Source organism: Leptinotarsa decemlineata, unplaced genomic scaffold (assembly GCF_025532065.1).
Source record: "Leptinotarsa decemlineata unplaced genomic scaffold, Ldec_3_MD MMD2_tig00000882_RagTag_RagTag, whole genome shotgun sequence".
NCBI classification, from domain to species: domain Eukaryota; kingdom Metazoa; phylum Arthropoda; class Insecta; order Coleoptera; family Chrysomelidae; genus Leptinotarsa; species Leptinotarsa decemlineata.
The window spans coordinates 16145621-16169839 of record NW_027412556.1 but is presented as its reverse complement, the minus strand read 5'-3'; the positions used below and the strand labels follow the sequence as shown (position 1 = coordinate 16169839).

Sequence of the window (24219 nt, the reverse complement as noted above, 5' to 3'; positions counted from 1 at the left end):
CGCAAAAATATCAACATATAATGTCACTTTGAATGTTACTGGAGTTTTAATCCCAACACCACACCGTTATTTCCAACACTTCAACACATGTGAATCACCAAGTGATCATATTGAAGGGGAAGATGAGTTTAATCTTCTTTTTGAAGATGATCACTTGGTGATTGAAACACGTGTCGAGGTGTTAAAAATAACGGTTTGGTGTTGGGATTGAAATTCCAGTAATATTCTTTACTACACCAAAGGTTCCATGCAGTGCTTCACAAGAAAATGTCACTTAGACAATTAAGTCAGCCATCTCTGTGTATCAGAAAGTAAAAACCCCCGCTTGCAAAAGATTTTTAAATTTCACAATAATTCATTGACTTTCAACGTTATCTCACAGTAACTTTGCTGGGTTATATTTACCAAATACTTGAACAGCTTAAATCTTTCTCTTGTAGATGATCACTTGATGATTGAAACAACGTGTCGACGTATTAAAAATAACGGTTTGGTGTTAGGATAAAATTTCAGTAATATTTTTTAAATACTTGAATGGTTACATTTCTATAAGTTCTATATCATCAACATATCGTTAAAAATATCAAAATTCGAATTCAGCATACTTTATTACGTTTTCCATAATTGCAAGGTTCATATCATACCACTTTTGATATTAGTGCCCTTTTGGTCGAATTTTGGACTGTAATCCATTGTTCACTAGTGGACAGTTTTTTAGCTAAATCCCCCCTGAGGTGGTTTTTTATACCTTTGCCGTCCATACTTCTGACAATGGACCTTTTGAATAATGAAAAACCATTATACTTTTTCTAGTTTCGACACTTAATAAGTGGTAACCATTCTATGAAAGTCAAATATATAAGTTTATATTATCATATTTTATAATTAATCACTACCATCTAAAAACACTTGAAATTTTCTCCAAAAACTAACTAGATGTTTTAGCCGAGTAATGTTGTTGGGACCATTTAAGTACTAGAATGCATAAGCGCGAACATGTCAAAAAAACACTCATAAACATCAATTTTTAGCCAGTGGCATCACTGTGAGAAAGGCGTTCGAAAAAAATGTGGCACACGAACACAATACTGTTATTTTATGTTGAAGCTTGTGGCCGGTCAGGAGATGTCACTTTAAATTTTGACACGTACCCCAAATCATTTTAAATAAAGAGAAATGGGCCAAAAATTTCAATATGACGAGAGTGGGTCTACATTTTTCTATTTCTTATTATCATTTTTAGTACTTGTTCTGATTCCGGCAACATTTTATTATTGGCCAAAGAAGAAAAAAAGAGGCAAGTAAACATGATCTTTAACTTTTTCTTTAGTAATATAGATATTCATATTCCTGTAATAATTGTCAAAAACTCTTGATGGATGCACTTGATTCTCAAGCAAAACATATTAACCAAGTGATTCCAAAAGTAAATTGTGGTCATAACCATTTGGGGAATAACTAGGTTAAGTTTGAAATTTATTAAATTTTATCAAGACTCATACAGGCATATGGCTGAGAAAGATGTTACACGTTAATTGATTTCAGATATATCAGAAGAGAATAAGCAATGCAAATGTCCAGGATGTGTGTCAAAAAGAGAATATTTGAAAGCAGCAGAACCATGGAAGGGGCCAAAGAATTTCCTAATAAAACTCATCATAATCGCTGGCTGGATAATTTTGATTTTGTTGGCTTACAAAGTCTCCCAGTTTGATTATGAAATGGCTAACTTTGACCCCTACGAAATCCTGAAAATTCCTCTAGGCGCCAGCCAGACTGAAATCAAAAAAGCCTACAGAAAATTGTCCTTGATACTTCACCCTGACAAAGACACTGGTAATGAAAAGGAATTCATGAAACTCACAAAAGCTTACCAGGTACCGTGACTGCCAAGTTATAATTAGAGGAACCATTCTTAGTCCCATTGATTTTCAGGCACTGACTGACGAAGAGGCACGGAGAAATTGGGAGATATACGGAAATCCTGATGGGCCTGGAGCTATGAGTTTTGGCATAGCCCTACCATCTTGGATTGTAGAGAAAGAAAATAGCGTTTGGGTTTTGGGGTTGTATGCTCTTGTGTTTATGGTAGCTCTACCTATTGTGGTAAGTGCATGTTGACTTATCAGGTTCAAAATTGCATTAATTCTAAAATAAAATTCTGCGTCTTTTAGGTTGGTACCTGGTGGTACAGAAGTATCAAATTCACAGGAGACCAAGTACTTTTAGACACAACCCAACTATACTACTATTTTTTTAATAAAACTCCAAATATGGCTGTAAGACGTGTGATAATGATTCTTGCAGCCAGTCTGGAATTTGATAAAAAACGTAATTCTGAAATCATTGAAAGACAGTCAGATAATGAAGAAATACCACAGGTGAGGGTTTGCAAAACAATTGTATGGATATACTTGTGTCATTTCCTCTTATCCGTCATAGACAGGTTGTTTTGACATGTCCACATTATTTGGTTGTATGAAATACATTTGTAATCCTAAGAAACATTGATATTGACTACTTCTGAATATTCAGATTGTCGGATTTTTTATAGATTTCTAGTGTGAAGTGAATATAATTCAGTTAACAATATCCTTTTTTGACATGAAACAAAATGCATAAAATTATTCATTTACCTATTGAACATAGCATATAATTATATTGTCATTTGTATATATCATATATTCTTCTTTCACGAAAAGGATTATTGACAATTTTAAATACCAAATATGTAAGACAGTTTCAATAATTATTTATATCGATATCCAAACGTAATAATCACTGGTATGGATACTATTCACAGTTTTACATAAATTAAAGTAAGATTTATTGATGGACATTCACAATATAAAATTGACCAGACCTAATAAACATAAATAATTATTAGAAAGATACCAACTTGATTTGTAAGTATTTGTAATAATGGATGACCGTGTTTCTTAGTAGAAATGATTATCTTTTCAAAAACATTTTCTCGTTTGAAATATCATCAAATATTTTATGAAAAAAAACCTTAATGAAAATATATTAAATTCACTAAAGGCACCAGTGAACTAGATTATAAAAAACTTTTTTTTCCGCCAAAGTATAATTTTAGTTGAAATTATTTGACAACAAAATATTATAATATTTCTGTCATAGCATATCTACATTAAAATGTAGATTCAGCCAATATTTCAATTATATTATCTTATCTTAGTTTGTACCTAGTTCTTTCACTTTCGAGAATTGAAATCTATTTTTAAAATTTATAGGTGTAAAATGCTAGTGTTGTGAAATAATGTATTCTTCCAGCTTTTCAAAAAACTGCAAAATTTGGGAGAGAAAAATAAAGAAAGGCCACTTTGTTACTTGTACAGTATAAAAGCGAGGGCAATCATCCATGCTCATTTGAGCAGGATTCCTTTAAATCCCATCACGCTGGAGCAGGACAGAAAGTATATAATTGGAAAATGTCCTTATCTGATAAACGAACAAGTCAATTGTGTCAATCAGCTCATAATGTTGGCATATGCGAGAAGAAGTAAGTATAGCTTTTTTGTTCATAAGTAAAACATTTCAGAATTCTGTACATTGTTTCACGAGGGAACAGTAATTCACCATGGAGAAATTACAATCAGGAAAACATCAATTATTTCAGGATCCTGAAAAAAAATTCAGTACCTTTATCTCAACCTATTAGTCACTTTTCAATATGGCTTTCCCACTAGAATCATATAAACGTATAAAAAAGAAAATGCCTGGATCACACCAGGACTTATAGAGGAGGGCAGATTCGTTAGAGATGTTTTATCAACTTGTTAGGACTTCGAGTGACAATTAACCAAAATTAAAATACAGTTTAATGAATAAAAATCACATGAAAAATATATATGAAGCTAAAAATGTTACAATGGTCTTATTATTCAATCTTCTTCGAATAAATCAAGGGCCACATGGAGCATTATCAACTACAACATAGGAAATAAAAGACTTAAGAAAACATCGTATCACATAATGGTAAAAAATGTGAAGGAATAAATTCTTTAATAATATTAATAATAACTAAATATCGAGATAATTAAATATCGAGATTTTCTCTTCGAAGTCCGCAGACTCTATCCAGATCACTCTGTCACGATGGTTGTTCTGATTATAGGAGTCCTTTGTGGAATGATGCTCTCTCGAATCTTAAAATCATTCCGGCTTGCCGTACTAAGGCAGAAATCTTAGCTGGATAGATGCAGAATTCTTGGTTCACTGCGCTTGCTCAGGACACATGATTCTCGGACCCAATGATCACTTACCCCACGGTGTGGGGAGTGGTCTTTGGTTGATAATGCTGGCGTGCCCTCCCAAATGTATCGGGGCTTATAGGGCCTGACCAGCGCATACTTCGGTAAAAAAAAAGCCTTTATTACCTAACAGTTAAAAACCATTTACAGGGTTAACTAAGTATGTTAAAAAAAGTAATATAGATCCTTATAATTACAAAGTTACAATTTGAGAAAATTAATAACAAAATAATAATATAATAAAATTTAAAAAAAAACTATACCAGAAAATTAAAAATTCTCCATGAAATACTGAGATGCAGTGTCAACGATATATTCTAGGGAATCGAAATTGATTTGATATCACACAAATTTGTAATTAAATTGAAATTATTGCAAATGCTAAAGATGATAAAGTTTTTGTACTTCTAGTTCTAAAATGAGGTACACAGAAATTTATAAAAGATAACACCTCCATAGCATCCATCTTGTTGTGCAGTAATTTATACAGAAAAATTATTCCCGCAAGTTTTCTGCGTAATTCAAGACTTTCAATATTGAATATTATGGTTAGAGATTCATAATATGGAATACCTCTGTCAGAATAGATACCATAAGATTTGAAGTAAATAAACTTTAGGAAACGACGTTGAACTTTTTCAATTAATGTATTATAGCAATTGTAGAATGGAGACCATAGAACAGAGCCATATTCAAATTTTGACCTTAGGTAGGCTAGATAAAGAGTCAATAGAGCAGATATGTTTAAAAAAGATCTACAATTGCGAACTATGAAGCCATAAACTCTCAATGCTTCACTTATTGTTGATCTAATGTGGTTGGAAAAGGACAAATTTTGATCAAAATATACACCAAGATCTTTAAGATCAAGATATATAAGATGGCCGCAAGTGAAGAAGTATCTATCTTTAAATGCTGTAAAAATAAGCCATTCAGTCACTATATTTGCACAAAATGTAATAGTGTTTTCCACAAAAGCTGCCTACCAAGGTACAGAAAGTTGAAGAGGTTATTGGGAAATAAGATAATATGTTGTTCTGAACAAACCTTTGATGAATCTAACCAGGACACAGAACACAGTGTTTTAGAGAAAACAATCCTTGATTTAGGTGAGGACAATGAAATGAAAAATAAGCATATTAAGGAATTAAAGAAACAACATGAAATATTTGTTGAAGAGGTCATGAGAAATGAAACAGAAATGAATAATTTACTTCAACAGCAGGAAAATATAATAGCAGAACTAAAAAAGCAAATTGAGAAAGTAAAAAACAAACCAACAAAAAATGTAGACACTCAAACAGATAGCCAGGTAAAAACAGTAAATAAAGGAATTTCTACTGACTCATCCCTATGGGAATTCAGTGGCGTAGCCAAAACAAAAACAATGTATTCCGATACTTCGGTTTCTAAAGAAAATGTAAAGAGAGATCGTAGAAGTGAAATGACGAAGGAGAAGAGCAAACAAATACGAAGTTCGGAGGCAGTAAATATAAGAAAAATTAATTTTAAGAAGAGAATCCTGTTTATTGCTGGGAATTTTGGACGAGACATGGCAGATTTCTTCAGAAGACAATTAAATGACAAGTACGTAATAGAGTCATTTCTGAAGCCTAACTGTACAGAAAGTGAACTTATAACAACTGCAATGAATAATAGCAAGGATTTCACAAAAACTGACGTTGTTATTATCTGGCCGAACAACACGTACAAATTTCCAGTGAGACATGTCTCTCGAACATTAAGTTATAAAATTTCCTAATTATTACACAGCCCTACAGACTTGAGGCGGAATATATTATTAATGATAGAATATACAGAAATAACCTAGCTCTTCTAAAGGAATCTCTCAATATTAACCTAAAATCAAATATAGTGGAGTGTAATAATGTGCTACAGAAAAGGAACTACCAGCGAGACGGTAGAAATATTAAAAAAACTGGAAAGTGGTATGTCTGTAAATTGATATCAGGTCTTCTTGAACAAAAAGATATCTCAACAAGGGAAATGAACAGTAATTCTATAAACCAGGAAATAGTACTTGAATCATCAGATAGGGAAGTCCAAGAATATAGTCAGATCTCACTTGCTACAGAATTAAAAGACATCGAAACCAGGAAATTCAATACTGAAGATAATTTTTTATATCATCTCCAGGACCAAGAACACCATCCATAGACGAAGTTCCAAGAATCACATCAAACATATTAGTCAGCAAATACACTTCAACAACATTACCTCATAAAAACAGAAACGTTGTCAATTTATCCACTTCAAAGGTTTTTACTTTGATTCATCTAAATGTACAAGGGTTTAGTAAAAAATTGTTAGATTTTGAAATTTTCTTAGAAGACAATAATTGCGACATATTTTGTGTATCAGAACACTGGGCCAGAGACAATAGTATATCATCTCTAAAAATAGAGGGTTTCCAGATTGCAAACTCTTTTTGTAGGGATAAATCTATACATGGAGGGGTAGCTATATATGTCAGAAATAATATAAATTTTGACATAGTAAAAACTAATTCTGTCGAAATGGATTTAGAGGTGACAGCAATCAGATGTAAGGCAGGTACACTTGGCAAAGGCATGTTAAATAGCCTAGTTATAACAATTTACAGAAGCCCAAACGGGAACTTTGACATTTTTATCAAAAATCTTGAGGAACTGCTCCGAAATTTAATTGTAAAATTCAAAAACTATAAGGTAATATTATGTGGAGATTTTAATATCAATTTTCTCAATGAATCGAAAAACCTCAACTTATTAACAGATCTGCTAACTTCTTATAATATCATACCAACCATTAATACCCCAACAAGAGGAAATAATTGCCTGGATAACATCTGCACAAACATTCACTATGAATTATATAAGAGTACAGTAGTAGATAATTATTTTAGTGATCATCAAAATGCTCAACTGATCTATATTGATACCAACTCACATGAAATTACAGAAACAAAACGTCGACAGCAATTTAGAGACCTTAATAATAAATTTAATATTTAACACTTTATCTCATTTTTGAGGCAGGAAGATTGGAATGATATGTATATGTGTGGGGGTAATGCAAACGAAAAATTTGAGATCTTTTTTCGAACTTTCAAATATTACTTCGACATTGCTTTTCCTCTAAAGAAAGTAAAAGAAAAACAGGCATCATATAAAAGAAAACCATGGTTAACTAAAGGTTTACTCATTTCTGGAGAGAAATTAAAATATCTGTATACGCTAACCTTAAACGGAAATGAGGATACCAAAGAATATTATAAAAAATATAAAAAGTTATATAAACATCTATTGAATGTATCAAAAAAGCATTATAATAATGGCATAATTGCAAACGCAAAAAATAAATCTAAAACGGCCTGGACTATTATAGGATCAGGCAAAAAATCAAAAAGGAGGTTGGAACCAATTCACTTAAATATTGATAACAATATTGTACAGGCACCCCAGAATGTAGCAAATCACTTTGTTGAATATTTTAATACCATACCCACACTACTGGCCAGCAATGTTGAAGAATCATCAGAAGAATCCACACTTAGATACTTCAATCCTTATACTTTTTCATTTAAACCAACAACAGAACCAGAAATAAATGATATCATCAAAAACCTAAAATCCTCTCAATCTACTGGTAATGATGAAATAAGTCCTAATCTTTTAAAAAAGTGTTCGTCATTTATTGCAGGCCCACTAACTTTTGCCATCAACTGCTCGTTGGAAGAAGGTATTTACCCAGATAGCTTAAAAATTGGAAAAATAAAACCTATACATAAAAATGGAAATAAAACTCAAGTTGAAAATTACAGGCCCATTACTGTCCCCAGTGCTTTTGCAAAGGTTTATGAAAAATGGGTGTCAAATTCAGTCGTTTCATTCTTTGATCTTCATAAGCTATTCAATGAAAATCAATTTGGTTTTAGAAAGGGACGTTCAACAACACAAGATATAATAAAACTACTAAAAGAGCTATGTAATAGTCTAGATATGGGTAATCGAACTCTGGGTATTTTCTTAGATCTAAGTAAGGCATTTGATCTTGTAGACCACAGAATTCTACTAGACAAATTGGAAAAGTATGGTTTTAGGGGAAACTCACGTAGATGGTTTGAAAGTTATCTCCAAAATCGAACACAATACGTTGAAATAGATCAGTATCAATCTAAACGTTTAAAGTATACTATTGGAGTACCACAAGGCTCTATTTTGGGACCTCTACTTTATATAATTTATGTCAATGACTTTGAAGGAAATTTTGTAATGTATGCGGATGACACAACACTACTGGTTAGTGGTAAGAATGTTACATCCACAGTAGACTTGGCTCACAGGGAAATTTTAAAAGCCCAGGACTGGTTTTCTAGCAATACATTAATCTGCAATGATAAAAAATCATCCTTCCTAAGATTTAGTTATGCCCCAAATGGTCATGATCACAGTTTACTGTTAAAATCACAGCACAGTTTAATGAAACAGGTGAATTCAATAAAATTTCTAGGACTTACTCTCACTGAAGATTGTAAATGGAATCAACATATTAATGAAATATGTAAAAAAATAACGCCTATGTGTTACTGTATCTATCAACTCAGTAAAATTATAGATAAGTCGGTGGTACTCATGTACTATCATGCCCAATTGCACTCAACAATCACGTGAGGCACAAAGGGTATTTATTTTACAGAAGAGAGCTGTCAGAAACATTCAGAGTGTAAATAGACGTACTAGCTGCAGAGATCTATTCAAAGTTTTAAGAATATTAACTCTCCCATGCATTTATATGTACCAGCTGTTAATTTTTGTAAAATCGGATCAGCGACCTTTTACCTTCTTAAACAAAAATAATTACGGCACAAGAAATTCAACATTGTTAGAAATACCAAATCATAGACTGGCTAGATCAGAATCAAGTCCAATTTTCATGGGTGTCAGGCTATTTAACAAATTGCCAAATCATGTTAGAAAAATGTCACTAAGAAAATTTAAACCGTTCCTAAAAAACTTTCTGATTGATAAAGCCTACTACTCCATTGAAGAGTTTATAAATGACTTATCAATATAACTGAAGAATTGAGATTGTCATCTAGGGTTGTTAATATATTATAATTTTACCTAGTTATAAGTTTTAATATATAATTTTACATAACTGTTCATATCCTATATGTACATAATTTTTTTCTTTTTTATAAGTTTATTTATATCATATTACACTGACTTGTTCTATATCATCGAGTTATGATCCAGAAGAACCAATAAAATATTATTATTATTATTATTATTATTATTTAATTGACTTACTTTGTGACAGTGTAATGGTATCTACTCGATAATTGTACTCGACGACTGACATTTTCCTACTATAAGACACCACTTTCATTTGGATGCATTGAGATATAGTTTGTTAACTTCACACCAAGTCTGTATATTTTCTGTCGTTGCAATGTATAGTATTCGATAGTTTCGACAGGTAAATATATTTTCAAATCATCTGCAAAAAATAACTTATTACAATCAACATCATTACTGAGGTCAATAATAAATAATAAAAACAGAAGTGGTCCGAGATTCGACCCCTGAGGTATTCCAGATGAAGGATTGTAATAAAAAGAATCATAGCCATTATAAGATACAAACGGTTCGCGTTGAAGTAAGTAGGATTTAATGAAAAGTAGTGCTGAATTATGGAAACCAAATTGGTGGAGTTTTTGTAGACGGATCATGTGATCAAGTTGATCAAATGCTTTAGCAAATTCAGTAAATATCACATCAACTTGACCACGATCATCTAAGACATCACTAACATTTTGGGTCAATACAATTAAATTTGCTCTGGTGGATCTTTATTGAAAGTATAGATGAATTAACTCGAGATGTGAATGAAAATAAAATTTACTTCTTTAAGATAAAGAGAAATACCAATTCAATGTTTTTTCTCCAGTAAAAAGAACAGAAGTCTTAGATATTACAACAGATGTTTGTTGTAAAAAATCAAGTGGGTTCGATGAGGCTCCATGTAACCTTCTGAATGTGAATGTCTCTTTCAGAACATACCTTTTTCTCAAAAAATTGAAAAAAAGCTATAATTATTCCTGTACACATGAAAACTTGCCTTTCTTTTGACGGTTCATCACCCACTGCTTTGTCGTGGATAGAACCCAAGTACGAATAGTAGAAAATGGAACTGTTTATCCATCAGATTATGTAGACGTTACTTGTGGAGTACCTCAAGGGAGTGTTATTGGCCCAACACTTTTTCTCATTTTTATAAATGATTTAGGTATAAACCATGACAATTATTTTCTAACCCTTTTTGATGACGATACGTCCTCTATTGTACAGGTGATGAGTGTTGAACAGCTTTTGAAAAATTCCACACATTGCATTAGTCAAATGAAAACTTGGTGCATTGCGATTGGCCTGAAATTAAACCTTTCTAAAACAGACTTGCTGTATTTTAGTCCGATTGGGCACAGACAACATTATAGTATTCTTGTGTGAACAGGAGAAATACCAAATTCATCTTTGTGAAACTCCTTGGCTTGCAGATAGCAGGTTGATGATGTGGGAGACTCATGTTGAAAATTTTTCCAAACAGATTTTAGCATGGAACTATGCGATTTTACAACTGTATAAAATATCCATAATATCACTCTAAAAATGTATTATCATGGATGTGTTAATGTTAGGGAAATTGTACAAATATTGAACGAGTACTAATTTTGTAGAAAAGTATCCTCAGAAGCATGTTCAATTTCAAACGCACTGACTCGTGTCGCTCTGTATTTATTAATGAAAAAATTTCAACTGTCATCACACATTCTTGTTGTGTAAAGAAACATATAAATGAATTTCCAACCTTCAAAAATGTAAATAACTTTAAATAGAAAGGGTTATATTTTTAGGAGTGAGTAATGACTTTACTTATTCACAGCTCATTCAACACAAGTTCACAAAGGACCTTTTATGATATCAATAAAAATCTATAATAACTGTCAGTTAATATAAGAAGTGAAAATAGATTTATTGCTTTCAAAAAAGCAGTGAAAGACTATTTGAGAGGCCATGATTTTTATTCACTTGGGGAATTTAAGGCAACTAAACAGAACTCCTAAATCCAAAACAAATTTTAATCTCCTTTGTATTTTGTATGTATCTGTATTTCATTTTGTTTTCTGAACTTTAGTGTAGGTGTACTAATAATTTCGAAACCTGTATGGGTTAAATGAAAATCAAAATTATTATTATTGTATTTTGAATAACTTTGGAACAATTATTAAGTAAGTGTAGTTATTAAATAAATATTACTGGATTTTTATCACAACACCAAAACCGTTATTTTAACACCGCGATACGTGTTTCGATCACCAAGTGATCATCTTGACAGGAAAGATTAAAAATGAGGTGTTAAAATAACGGTTTGGTGTTGGGAAATAAATCCAGTAATATTCATGAAGATTAAAGATAAATCTTCCTCTTGAAGAAGAAGATGATTACAAATCAATCTTCCTCTTAAAGATGATCACATGGTGATTGAAACACGTTTCGAGGTGTTAAAAATAACAGTTTGGTGTTGGGATAAAAATAGATAGATAGGTAGATTAGATAGATTATCTTTATTGGTTCTTTGGTACAAAGACCCTTACGGGTGTAGAACATGTCAATGTATAAAGGAGTATGATAAAAATTCCAAAAAAATAAAAAATATAAAATGAAAAAAAAGAAGAAAGAAATATATATATATATATATATATATATATATATATATACAATATATATATATATATATATATATATATATATATATATATATATATATATATATATATATACAATATATAAACGCATTGCATACTACAACACATTTCAGACAAACATATAGTACAATAATAACATTGTAAAAACAAAACAGTCAGACAAAGAATATAAACAGGCAGACAATTCAAAGTCTATAAGCGAAATATTCTTCTACCGAATAATAAGCCTTTGATAAAAGCATGGTGTTTAGTTCCTTTTTAATTTTTCTAACAGGCAAGTTTTTGATGGAATCAGGTATTTTGTTATAAATATTAATCACAGAAAAAGGAACATTTTTCTGTACAAAAGAAAAACGTGTCATTAAGTTGAGAAGACTGTTTTTATTGCGGGTATTATGAGAGTGAGTCCTATAAAAAATTTCAAATAATGACATGTTTTCTTTAACAAAAATAACACATTCATACACATACATACTTGTAAAAGTAAGAAGTCTCTTTTCAGTAAATATTTCCCTGCAACTCTCTGTTCTAGGTAGATTAAAAATTTTTCTCAAACATTGTTTTTGTAGAATGAATATTCGCTGAGTGTCCACAGACACCCAAAGGATGATACCATATCTAATGCGACTTTCAACGTATCCATAGTATGCCAGTAGTGCTGCATTTTGAGAAATATTTTGTGATATGACTTTCAAAGCAAAACAGTATCTTGATAAAGTTGTTGCAATATTATTTATATGACTCTTCCAGTTCAATGTTGAGTCAATTGTTAAGCCCAGAAAAGACAATTGAGGAGAAGATTCCAATGTTGTTGATCCATTACTGAGATTACAAACACTACTAGTACCATTTTGTGTAAACTTTATGACATGCGTTTTATTGGTATTCAATTTCAGATTATGGGCTGAAAAGTAGTCTTCTAGCAGGTTCAGGGAGGAAAAGATATTGGTTTTTTCAGAAGAAGCATCATCTGAACTAAAAATCACAGAGCAATCATCAGCATATTGCACCATAAATTCATTCACAGCGTCTGATACGTTATTAGTATATAATATATAGAGTAAAGGACCCAAGATTGACCCTTGGGGTACCCCTCTGATTATTTTCTCTTTAATTGATGTTACTAGTTCGCCGTTTATTTGATCCCTTCCAATCACGCACTGCCTTCTATTTTCCAGATATGATTTTATTAAAACTTCGGTAATATTCATTACTACACCAAAGGTTCCAAACAGTGCATCACACTACCAATGACTTCTTCAATGAAAATGTATTTACGAAGTTTTGACAGCTATCTATATTTAATATCTGACAAATCAATCGACAACCTCACAAAATTGTTTTTATTATTTTTGTTTCTTCTAAAAATTCAATACTGGGCGCTAATGATTGTGATGATGTGATACCACATAGGTTTTGAAAACTAGAAGAGAATAAGCAATACCATATCATGGTCTTATTTTTATCATGTACATTATGATTATTACTATTCATTTATTTTCAGTTAATAAACTTCCCACCATAGATACAGTGGAAAATTGCATGAGATTATGTCCGATGATAGTGCAGGGTATGTGGGAATTCAAGTCCCCACTTCTGCAGTTGCCTCACATCAACGACGATAATCTCAAGTATTTCTTGTCTAAGAAGCGCCAAATCAAAACTTTGCAGCAGTATGCCCAATTGAAAGGGGAGGATCGTAGAAGTCTGCTGAGAAATTTGAGTGAAGATGAGTATGAAAATGTTATGAAGGTACTGGGCAGGATGCCATATATAGATTTTCAGACTCAAGTAGAAGGTGAGGACTGGGGACATTTTTGAAAATGGTGTTTTGATAAGATTTTCTTTTTTTCAGTTATGGACGACGAAAATCCAAAAGAGGTAACAGCTGGGGCAATAGTGACCGTAACAGTAACTTTGATCAGAAAAGACATGAGTACGCTGTTCGGAGATGAATCTGTCAAAGAAGAAATTCAAATCACAGAGAATGGAATTGACGAAGTTAAAGAAGGTGTGGGAGAATCCCAACCAAATGAACATTCTGCGAAACGTCCTGCATGGATGAAGCAAAAAAAGGGTACGTCTTTTTAACCTATCATATATTTTTGTTGCTTCCTAAAAAAGTAAATGGGGATTATTCTGTGCCATATCAAAAGAAAAAATAATAAAAATTAGCAGTTGATTTTCAACAAGTATATGAAAATATTCAATCAGAAATAACAATTTGTGTGCATTTTAATCGAAAAGCTCTGGTTTCAACAGTACTTCTATATAAAATGTTTACTTTATATCTGGTTTATATCTGGAAAATATAATATCAGGTTATTTTCAGTATTCCCATCAACTGCTCGTTAGCTATTCAGAAATTTTACAATTTAGGAAAATAAATCCTATACATAAAACTGGCAGTACTACTCAAGTTGAAAATTTCAGTCACATCACCATTTCTGGAGCATTTGCTAAAGTTTATATCTATTATGGAACCTCTGCTTTATATTATTTATGTCAACAATTTTGCAGGAAATTTTGCAATGTTTCCTGATGACATCCCTATTGGTTGATAGCATAAATGTTCTCTAACAATAAATTAGTCACCATAATGAATACATTTTCAGGGGAATTCGAAATTTTATAATGACGTTTCATTTAGAAGACTCGATGATCGTAATGAAAAGATTGTTATAGGACCCAAAAAAAAAACATAAAAATTATTGAATAGCCTCAATGGCACGAACATGTTTTGGGCTCAAGTTTCTCATAAAATTACAACATAGATTCCATAATGTTTCCTTCAAAAATTCTGAATCCCTAGTAACCCAATCAAATTACTTTTTGATAGTGGAATAACATAGTCTTTCAAAATATTTTTCTGGTAAGAATAACTAAGAATTTTTTTTTTGGAATTTGTTTGATGTCGGAATTTATTTTTTCTGTTTTTATGATATAACTCACTTGAATAACTCCATATTTTTAAGAAAGAACTTTCACGGGAAAATCAAATGTCAAAGAAAATATAGGGTGTTTCATTTGAAAAAAAATTAAAAAATTGTTTTCCAGTTTTGATTTATCTAGCATTGAAAAAAGATTGGGCAAATTATCATTAGATAAGAAAAAAATTATATTTTCAAAACATTTTCCTAACAAAAAACTTTTTAAATGGGTTTTCATTAAAAATGACAACCTATTATTCAAAAATTTTTTAATAACTTCTGAACTAATTGATATATACGTATATATTACAAAGTAATTTTTAACGTCATCCAAATATAGATAGCAATAAATATCATTCCTTAAAAAAACTTCAATTGTCCAAACAGGCACTAGCCCAGGTAGCCAGGCGGTTCGACGTGGGTGCTTTGTTCACTCACTCGAATTGGCTGCCGTGTTAGTCGGTGGTTCAAGCCCCAGTCTGAACCATTGATTTTCACTTGCTATTGTCCAACCCGTGTTAGGAATCACACGTTAAAAGGTAATACCTCGTTAATCCTTATCTCGCACAAGTTTCGACTTCTGCTTTGGTTATTCTCCTGGAATAATTAGTTTTATTGATTAGTTTAGGTTTTTCATTTAAAATGATATATTGGGCCTTGTGGTCAGCTATACAGGGTTCAAAAACTCCTGTATGAATATAATCACTATTCAAATTTTTGAGAATATTGTCGATTAGACTAGAGGATGAGACTGTTATTCTAGTGTCTTCATGTATCATAATATTTAATCCAAAAGAACGCAGTAGGCAATGGAGCTCATTGAGAACATTCGAATCGGTTTTAAACTCAATGTTGAAATCTCCCAAGATTATTATTTTCGTACCAGCCTTCATCAAATCATTTAGGAGATTTTCTAGATTACTGAAAAACAAATCGATATCTCCATTGCAAGACCTATAGACAATGATGTAGTTAAAAATAAAGATTAAATAAGTATTTATTTATTCGCAAACTTAATGTTTTTATTTCTTTTTTGAATATATTCAATAGTGTTGAATATGTCTTCTTTCTGACAGACTTAATTTAAATTATAGTACATTAGGAATATGGGATATTTGAATAACGTGTGGGTTCTCGGTGTTGGTAGGTTAATACATTGTTCAGTTCTACCACTGATTCTTGGCACATGGAACTCTAGTTGTGACAGTAGTTTTGGTGAGTTGATAAGATTGTTTACTAGTTTGTATATGAATTCGCAAGATTGATAAGTTCTCCTGTCTTTAAGAGATAAAAAATGAAAACGCTTTAACAATATATTATTATCTACTTCCAGTCTGGGGGTAGACATTATGTAGTTTGTAGGTGATAATATTTCATAAACTGTCGTTGGACAGATTTAAGCGATTGAATGTGTGTAGTATATAGGTGACCAGATAGATATTCTAAACGGTATTTCACAAACGAGTTGAAGATATAAGGCCTAACATTCTTTTCGCAGCAGTAACACTTTTCTCTATGTGAAGGGTGAAGGAGAGTTTGGTATCAAAAAATACTCCCAAGTCTTTGCAGCTGTCTCTTTTAAAAATCATAATTTTGATCTGCCACGCTTTTACTGGTTATCCTCAAAATTGGATAATAAATATTTTAAAAATCTCAATGCGTTGGTATTTGAACTTTCATAATAAACATTTTTTGATATTCCATTCTTTTGTTTATAACTTCTAATGGAAGAGATGATGATCAGAGATGATTTACAACAGTATTTTTCAGAGATATATCGAATTGGCTTTTGCCTAAAGGTGTAACAATATCATCCTAATCCTTGTCGACAACCTACCTGTTGGTTTCATCATAGATTTTCTGAATGTCGACTCGGTATATCTATAAAAAAAAATTTTTCGCACCTGAAAAAAAAGACTGTGTCTTGATGCGCGTTTCGCTAACTAATATTTATTTTCTTTCCTTGAAATAAATTCTCAAAAAAAATTGAACATTGTCGGAAATACCATAGTTTGGTCAGATCCGAATCAATTCCTATTTTGTATGGGAACTAGATTATAGTACCAAACTGCTGGTTCTCATTAGAGGAATGCTGCTCAGAGAGTTTGAACAATTTTGATTGATAAATCCTACTACTTTGGTGGAGAGTTTATGAATGATTCATCAATATAAGGGTTTAATTTTATGGCATTATGATCGTTATAAAAAAAAATTGTGTAATAATATATCATACAATTTTACTTAAACAATTTTAATACGTACCTTCTCACTTTTTTTATATTTTTACTTATTTTTGACATTTCTTCCACTTGTTCAGGAGGTTCAGTAAATCATTTTTTTATTTATTGAAAAGTCAAAGAATATTGCCTCATAACTTTTCTTCTAAACTATAGTTTACATGTGCATAAACAAATATGGGTCATTTTCAGGCGGTAAGAAAACAAAAAAATCCACCAAACCATCCAATAAAGTTGCAAGTGTACCAAAACCAAAGGTAGAAGAGTCACCTATTCCCACGACTGATAGAAAAAAAGAAAAACCGAAACCAAAGGAGATTATTAAAAATGATCAAGATGAAGATGAAACAGATGAGTCAGATGAGAGCGATATCGACAATGAAACTAATGATAGATCCTCTGCGGAAGAAGATGCGATCAAAACGAATGAAGACGATGACCAGGTTAAAATTCAATAATAGAAAAGTTGCCTTTTGTAGCATGGACTTTTTTTTCAGGAATGGGAGAAATTCCGTAAAATACACGATAGAGAAAAGTCTCTGGAAGGAAAATCTAAAACCTCCCATTCTGTTCATTGTCCGTACTTTCCTCAAGAAAAGCAAGAATATTGGTGGACATATATTTGTGACAGAAAGTCTAGGACACTTCTCACAGCTCCTTACCATGTTACCAGTCTTGTTGATAGAGAGATGGTGCATTTGAAGGTATTTGTCTGTTTTGCTGCTCTAATAGGCTCTTTTTTTTAATCTAAACAAACAATTTTTCAAAACTTTAGCACTCATATGAAAAACAAAAACAAAACTTTATGTTAAAAAAACAGTAATTTTTTAAAAAGATGAGTTGTGAGACCTAAACAATGTTTATACAGGTTGAACAGATGAAAAGAAATCGTCTGTTAATTAGGAACTTTGTCAACACAAAATTACAAAATTTCACATAATGGTTTCGTAAAAAAATGTTACATTTGACGATTGGAATTTGTTCAGGTGTTCGTTTACTAGCAAATGTTTAAACTGATAACGACCTACATCCACACAGCAATAAAGATTTTGATAGTCACCTCTTCCAAATTCCCTACATGGTTGGATCTGGCAAATTCCTGGCAAAAAACAACTCTTTTCTGGCAAAAGTGAATTAGTTCTGTCGTGTATATTTTCTGCGTGAGGAACGAGAATATTTTTAATAAGGGGCGATGACTTCTCCCCTTAGCAAAATGCCATCTACTGGATCAACAGAAGATTCAATCCACAAATATTAAAGATAAACTAAGCAATCAGTTGCAATCTGCATCTTTCACTGCAAGGCAGTTGACTGCCTTAGGGAGCCTCGTTTAGATTTGAAAATCGCGGATTGTCTTTTGTCAATTAATAATAATATTACGTCTTTATTATTTTCCACATACAGTACATCTATATTAGAAAATGTTTTTTAAAAAAGTTGGAAAATAAAGAGTAAAGTTCATTTTCTCCAATGAAGCAATCACTTACTTCATCAGGAATATGTTCTTCCACTTAACTCTATATAGCACTGTACACAGTAGTCAGATTTGGACCGTATAACGAATTTGCATAATTAAAATTTGACAAAACTAATGTTTCACATAATTTTATTTTAACACTTCTTGGAAAAAATTGCTGGTTCCCATAAATCAATTTTAATGAGCTATATGCACGTTGAATTAACTTATTGATATGTTTTTCGAATCTTAAGATCCGAGTCTAATATGACTCCTAAATTGTTGGCTTCATTTACTACAGTTAACAAATTATCTTTGATTTTACCGTTTATTTGCTGCGTTTCAGCACGATCAATAAGCAGTGATCAAAAGCTGAACCAATGAAGGTCGCTAATTCCTGATTTATAATTTCACAAGCATTATCCACTAGTGGGGGAGGAAAAGTGTAATAGATTTAGATGTCATCTGCATAGACGTGAATCTTACATTTCAAAGATTTGATCAAATTGAGAGTGTATATAGAAAAAAGCAAAGGGCCCTGAGGTACTCCTGATTTCAGTGTAAAATATTCAGATTAGACAATTTCAAATGCTCTACTGAAGTCTAAAAGAACAAAAATTGTACATTGACCTTTATCGATAGAAGTAATTATATCATCTACAATATTAAGTAAGGCAGTAGTGCAGCTATGACCTTTTCGGAAGCCAGATTGAACAGTGGGCAGTAATGAGAAATTAGTCAAATGCTCTCTTATTTGTACTTCAATACTCCTTTCAAGAATCTCAGAAAGAATAGGTAAAATGCTTATCCCCTGAGATATTTGTATTCAGCAGGTTGTTGATTTTTGGGTAGAACCTTTACTACAGCCTTCTTCCAAACTAACGGGACGACACCATGCATCAGGCAAAAATTTATGTGTGATATACGGAACAATAAGAGGGCAACATAGGTTGATTAGCTCAACATTCAACCCTTCACAACCCATTGCATTTGATTTAATTTTACATATATTGTCATACACGAATGTGTCATCTATTTCTTTGAACTCAAAACTAGGTGGCACAATGTTGTTAAGCCTGTAATAAGCCAGAAGATGATCAGAAGGAGCAATATTTGGAATAGAATTCACTAGGGAATTATTAATCCCACTAGGATTCTGTAAGTTTTCCGGAATTTGACTCCTTATTAACAAAATTATATGATCCAAGTGTCTGCCACATATTCTTTGACGTAGACTCATTAAATTGATGAAGAAAATAAGCCCTTTTTTCTCTTATTATAGCTTGATTTGCTTAATTTTTTAATTCCTTATAAAATTGTAGATGAGCTGGTGACGTTGTATGATTAAATGTCGTCAATGCTTTATTCATCTCGTGTATCATTTGTTTTATTGTAAATGTTAACCGTGGGGCTTTATTTTTCGTTATTCTAGATGTAACTATTGGAGCATGCTATAGATTACGTCTCAATGAGGAGCGGTAAGAAGAGATATCATTGTCTTTTCTTAATCAGGCTTGTCCTTTAAGAACAGTAGAGTCCAGCAACGCATTTATGCTTCTGCCTATTATTGGAGAACCGCGTTTATGTGGAATAAACTCACTGATAATGTTTCTCCAAATGAATTTAATCTACAGCGATTCAAATTCAATGTGAATCGCTACTTTCGTACAGGCACCGCTCTTAAAGTAGAAAATACACACAATTCATTCATGTTATCCAATTTGGTACTGAAGAGCCCTAAGGCAAGTGTCTTCTGGCGAAACATCGATGTCTACCAGTGAGGATGACAGTGTTCCATGTAAGTGCAATTTGTTACCATTCATTTGAAGTAGAACTTCTGTGAATGATATCTGATTTTATTCCATAACGAATGTTTGGAATACAAACTGAGTAGAGAAAAGTATCTTCTGTATAATTCAGTGTTCATTAAAAAGTATTTGTTTCGAAAGAATTTTTTTCATTCGTGTAATTCAATGTTTATATGAAAGTAGTTGTTTCAGGAGGGCTTTCTTCCAGTGTGTCTGAAAGTTGCTTCTTTGCATGATCTACACATCCATGTATGGAGTTACTTATTTTCAAATTGATTACTTCCTTCCTTACTTTGGAAGATTCCCACATTATTTTTTGTATCAAGATGGAGTAGTAGAAAGCCAAAAACTTTCTTTTCCAAAAATTAATCACTCCTAAAAATATAACCCCTTCAATTCAAATATCTGGTAAAGGACATTTTCTGATAATTTCTATGGTAGAAATTCCTATTGGCATGAATTAAGAATTGTATATTGTTATTAAAGAAGTCTATTGTATATCAGTCTCTCTAGAATCTTCGATAACAAAGATTTGTCTATATTTGCCACTTTTTTAAAGACTGGTATAATTTTTACATAGTTTAGGTTTTTTGGAAAAATTACTGATTCCACTTGACAATTTATTTTTCGAACTTCTCCACATCCTTGCTATCGTTCAGTTTCAAAAAGAAAGAAAATGTAAATTTTTAATTTTTTCTTCTTCAAATTGAACTACTTGTTGGTCAGGATCTCATTCGACTTTTGTGAGAACTGATCAGCAAAGATCTCTACAATTTCCTGTATATCGTATACTACTCTTTTATGGCTATCATACATTTGAAGAGGAATGGGTGAAATTATTGAGCCAACTTTTTTTTCTGAGATATTGTTTTTACTTTTGGAGTGACCCAAAGTTTGTTCTTCTCACCATTCCGTACAATTGAAAGAAAATTCTATACCTGACACAAATTCACAAAATTATTGTAATTACACCACCCAAGAACAACTTAACCTGAAATGTTGGGTTTTCCAGGTAGTTTAATTGCAGCCAGTCATTACCAAGAGTTCGTTTTTATTCGTATCAAAGTTAACATCTTACATCGAAGAGTATATGCACACTAATAATTCATCAGAATCGGGGTTATACAGAATTGGTTGCTCATCACTTATTATCTAATTGTTATATATTTGTATTGCAAACAGTTCAGGTTGCAGTAATACATAATTAGGTCGAGGTGAGTTTAATGAACCTGCAACGTTTCTATACGTAGAATTGTGGAAAAGACAATTGAATATAATACGAATTTGGTAACCTATTTGAAATGTAAAATATGTGACTTAAATCTTTATCACAAACCAATTGTTATGATTTTCGATTTGTTGAATTTATATCTGCCCAGAAAATAGCAAAACAACTACTAAAACATTTAAAAAAACTGAAGATCAACCAAACTGATGTCGTTCGGTTTGTTAGGTTGTGGCAGTTATTATCTTGGGCGCAAATACGACTGCAATTCAGATGTTTTTTTTTTCAAAAAATATTTACAATTGAGGTTACAAGATTTGTGATTGGGCAAGCATGAATGATTGTTGTTGTAATCAAAACTGACAGTATTAACCATCACAGTGTTATCAACAATACCGCAAGCGAGAAGATAGAATCTTGTACAATGCAGCTGTAATACAATTGAACTGCAGAATATTGTGAATCAGTCTACTTTAGATGTAATATAAAGCAGATCTGCTGTTTTTGCAGTAGATATCTTGTTTTGTCTCTGGAGCTACATACTGATCTACTGTTTGAGAGTAAAAAATCCACTGATGACTCATACTTTCTATGATAATTATTGAATGTTTGTGAATAGTGGAAATTACCATGAATATAGTTTGTATCTATAAAATATAATTTCCACTGTTTTTTTGTATCAATCTACTCTTTTTCTGACAGAGAATTTAATGAGCATGAAAATGACCTGGCAACACTGGTCGTGTTTCACAAACACAACATGAAAAAGTTACTATAACTCAACCAATTAGTCAACTTTTCCCCAATTATCATCCCCATTATAATCTCATCCTCCAACTTGTAATTCATGGAGACTACTATGAAGACAATTTCAGAGGCTTTAAAGTGATAGATTACTTGATCCCCGGACATTTACAAATTTTGGGGCTAGAAAAGAGTGTTTTCCTTCAATGATGATACATTATTTTGTCTCCCAATTCGTTTTTGAGAAGTTCCTTGCGAGTAATTACTTCTTAATATGAATTCGTTTGAGAAGAAAAGATCTTATTTATATTCGTTTATTCATAAATTTTGCCTAGGAAAACAAAACAAAAGAAAAAGTGACTTATATTTGTATGTTTGATTTTTTCACTTTTTAAACTTTCACCCATTTTATAAATTTGTATTCTTGTTTCTGATTTATAGTTCACTGCTCCAAACTGGCCTGGTATGTACACATTCACAGTGTGTCTACGTTCCGACTCCTATCTGGGCTTCGACCAGCAAAGGGACATTAAACTGGACGTGAAAGAAGCCCCTGCCGAGATTACGGAGCACCCTCAGTGGGAGTTTGACGACTCTGAAGAGGAAGATCCTGCTGAGAACAATGACCGCGAGTCAGAATATGCGACTGACGATGATTTACCAGAGGATTAGTAAAGGCAAAGTATCGGAAGTTTGCTATTTGTATTTGGAAAAGCTGGGAGCAGGTGGATCTTTTTATAGAGGAATTTTGCAGGGAAGATTTTGAATGTATCAGTTTTGAAAGATGATACATTTTTTTCATTTGGTCTGAATTTATCAAGAATTTTAGTCATGCTGAAGTTTTTCAGTCTGTCAAATAAAAATCTGAGCGAAAGCTGCAACATCAATTACTTTTCATAGTTCTTCTTTCTATTTGTTTTCCACAAAATCTACTGTAGACACATTTTTTAAATTGTTTTTTTATTCAGCATCTTCAGTTGTTTGGGCAATCTCTCACCTGTTTTGTGACAAATTTAAAAAAACAAACCGATTTTAAAATATTTGTCTAGAAATTCGAAAAGGGAGTATTGAAAATCCCGAAGGCTTTTTTACAAATTTGAATAAATAATACTTCACTCTAAGATCAAGTATAGATCATTTTGCCTATGAAGTAACAATGTGCAACTGTGGCAAAAAAATGTTATAATGTTGATGAATTTATTAATACAATTTATGTTGTAGAAAGCAACTTGAGTCTCATGTTTGTCAGAATGAAGCTCTAATCTCTTGTCAAAAATCAAATGAAAGCCTGGGTTTTCTTGGTTTTTGAGAGAGGAGCAACTCATTTAGTAACGGGTTCTTGTTCAGATTTTTATTCGACAGATATGGCGTTTTACTAGTAAAATTCATAATATTAAATTTCAATTGATTAAGGGAAGTACTGATAGGTTCTGTGTGGGATTTCACGGGATAACTTCAATATTGATGTATATTTATATTTGTATTAAAAAATAATACTTGAAGTTCCTTGTGCATTTTTATTTCGATGGAATTCTCTATATATAAACGTATCTCATTTATTTTAATTTCCAATTAATAAAAGGCAAATACAGATATGATCATAACAATTTGTCCTATACAGTGTAATCCAATGTTTATCGAATATGAGATGGTTACTGGATTATTTGAAAAAGGATGAGTACATGAAAGATATCAATACTAATATTTCTAGTACGGAGGGTGCTTTAATCATAGCTTTTGCAGAAGTTATCAAGAAATTGTAATCAGAAGATTCATT

At 31.9% G+C, this 24219-nt stretch overlaps 1 protein-coding gene across 1 annotated transcript; it reads left to right on the top strand.

Annotated features, from left to right (window-relative positions):
- The first annotated feature begins 1072 nt into the window (after positions 1–1072).
- Positions 1073–23948, top strand: Sec63 (translocation protein Sec63). Its single transcript, XM_074175130.1, has 10 exons — positions 1073–1297; positions 1546–1877; positions 1936–2106; positions 2175–2381; positions 3295–3523; positions 13547–13840; positions 13898–14119; positions 17402–17652; positions 17707–17913; positions 22884–23948. The coding sequence occupies exons 1-10, from the start codon at positions 1177–1179 to the stop codon at positions 23112–23114; spliced, it is 2265 nt and encodes a 754-aa protein (XP_074031231.1). The 5' UTR covers positions 1073–1176; the 3' UTR covers positions 23115–23948.
- Positions 23949–24219: the final 271 nt, after the last annotated feature.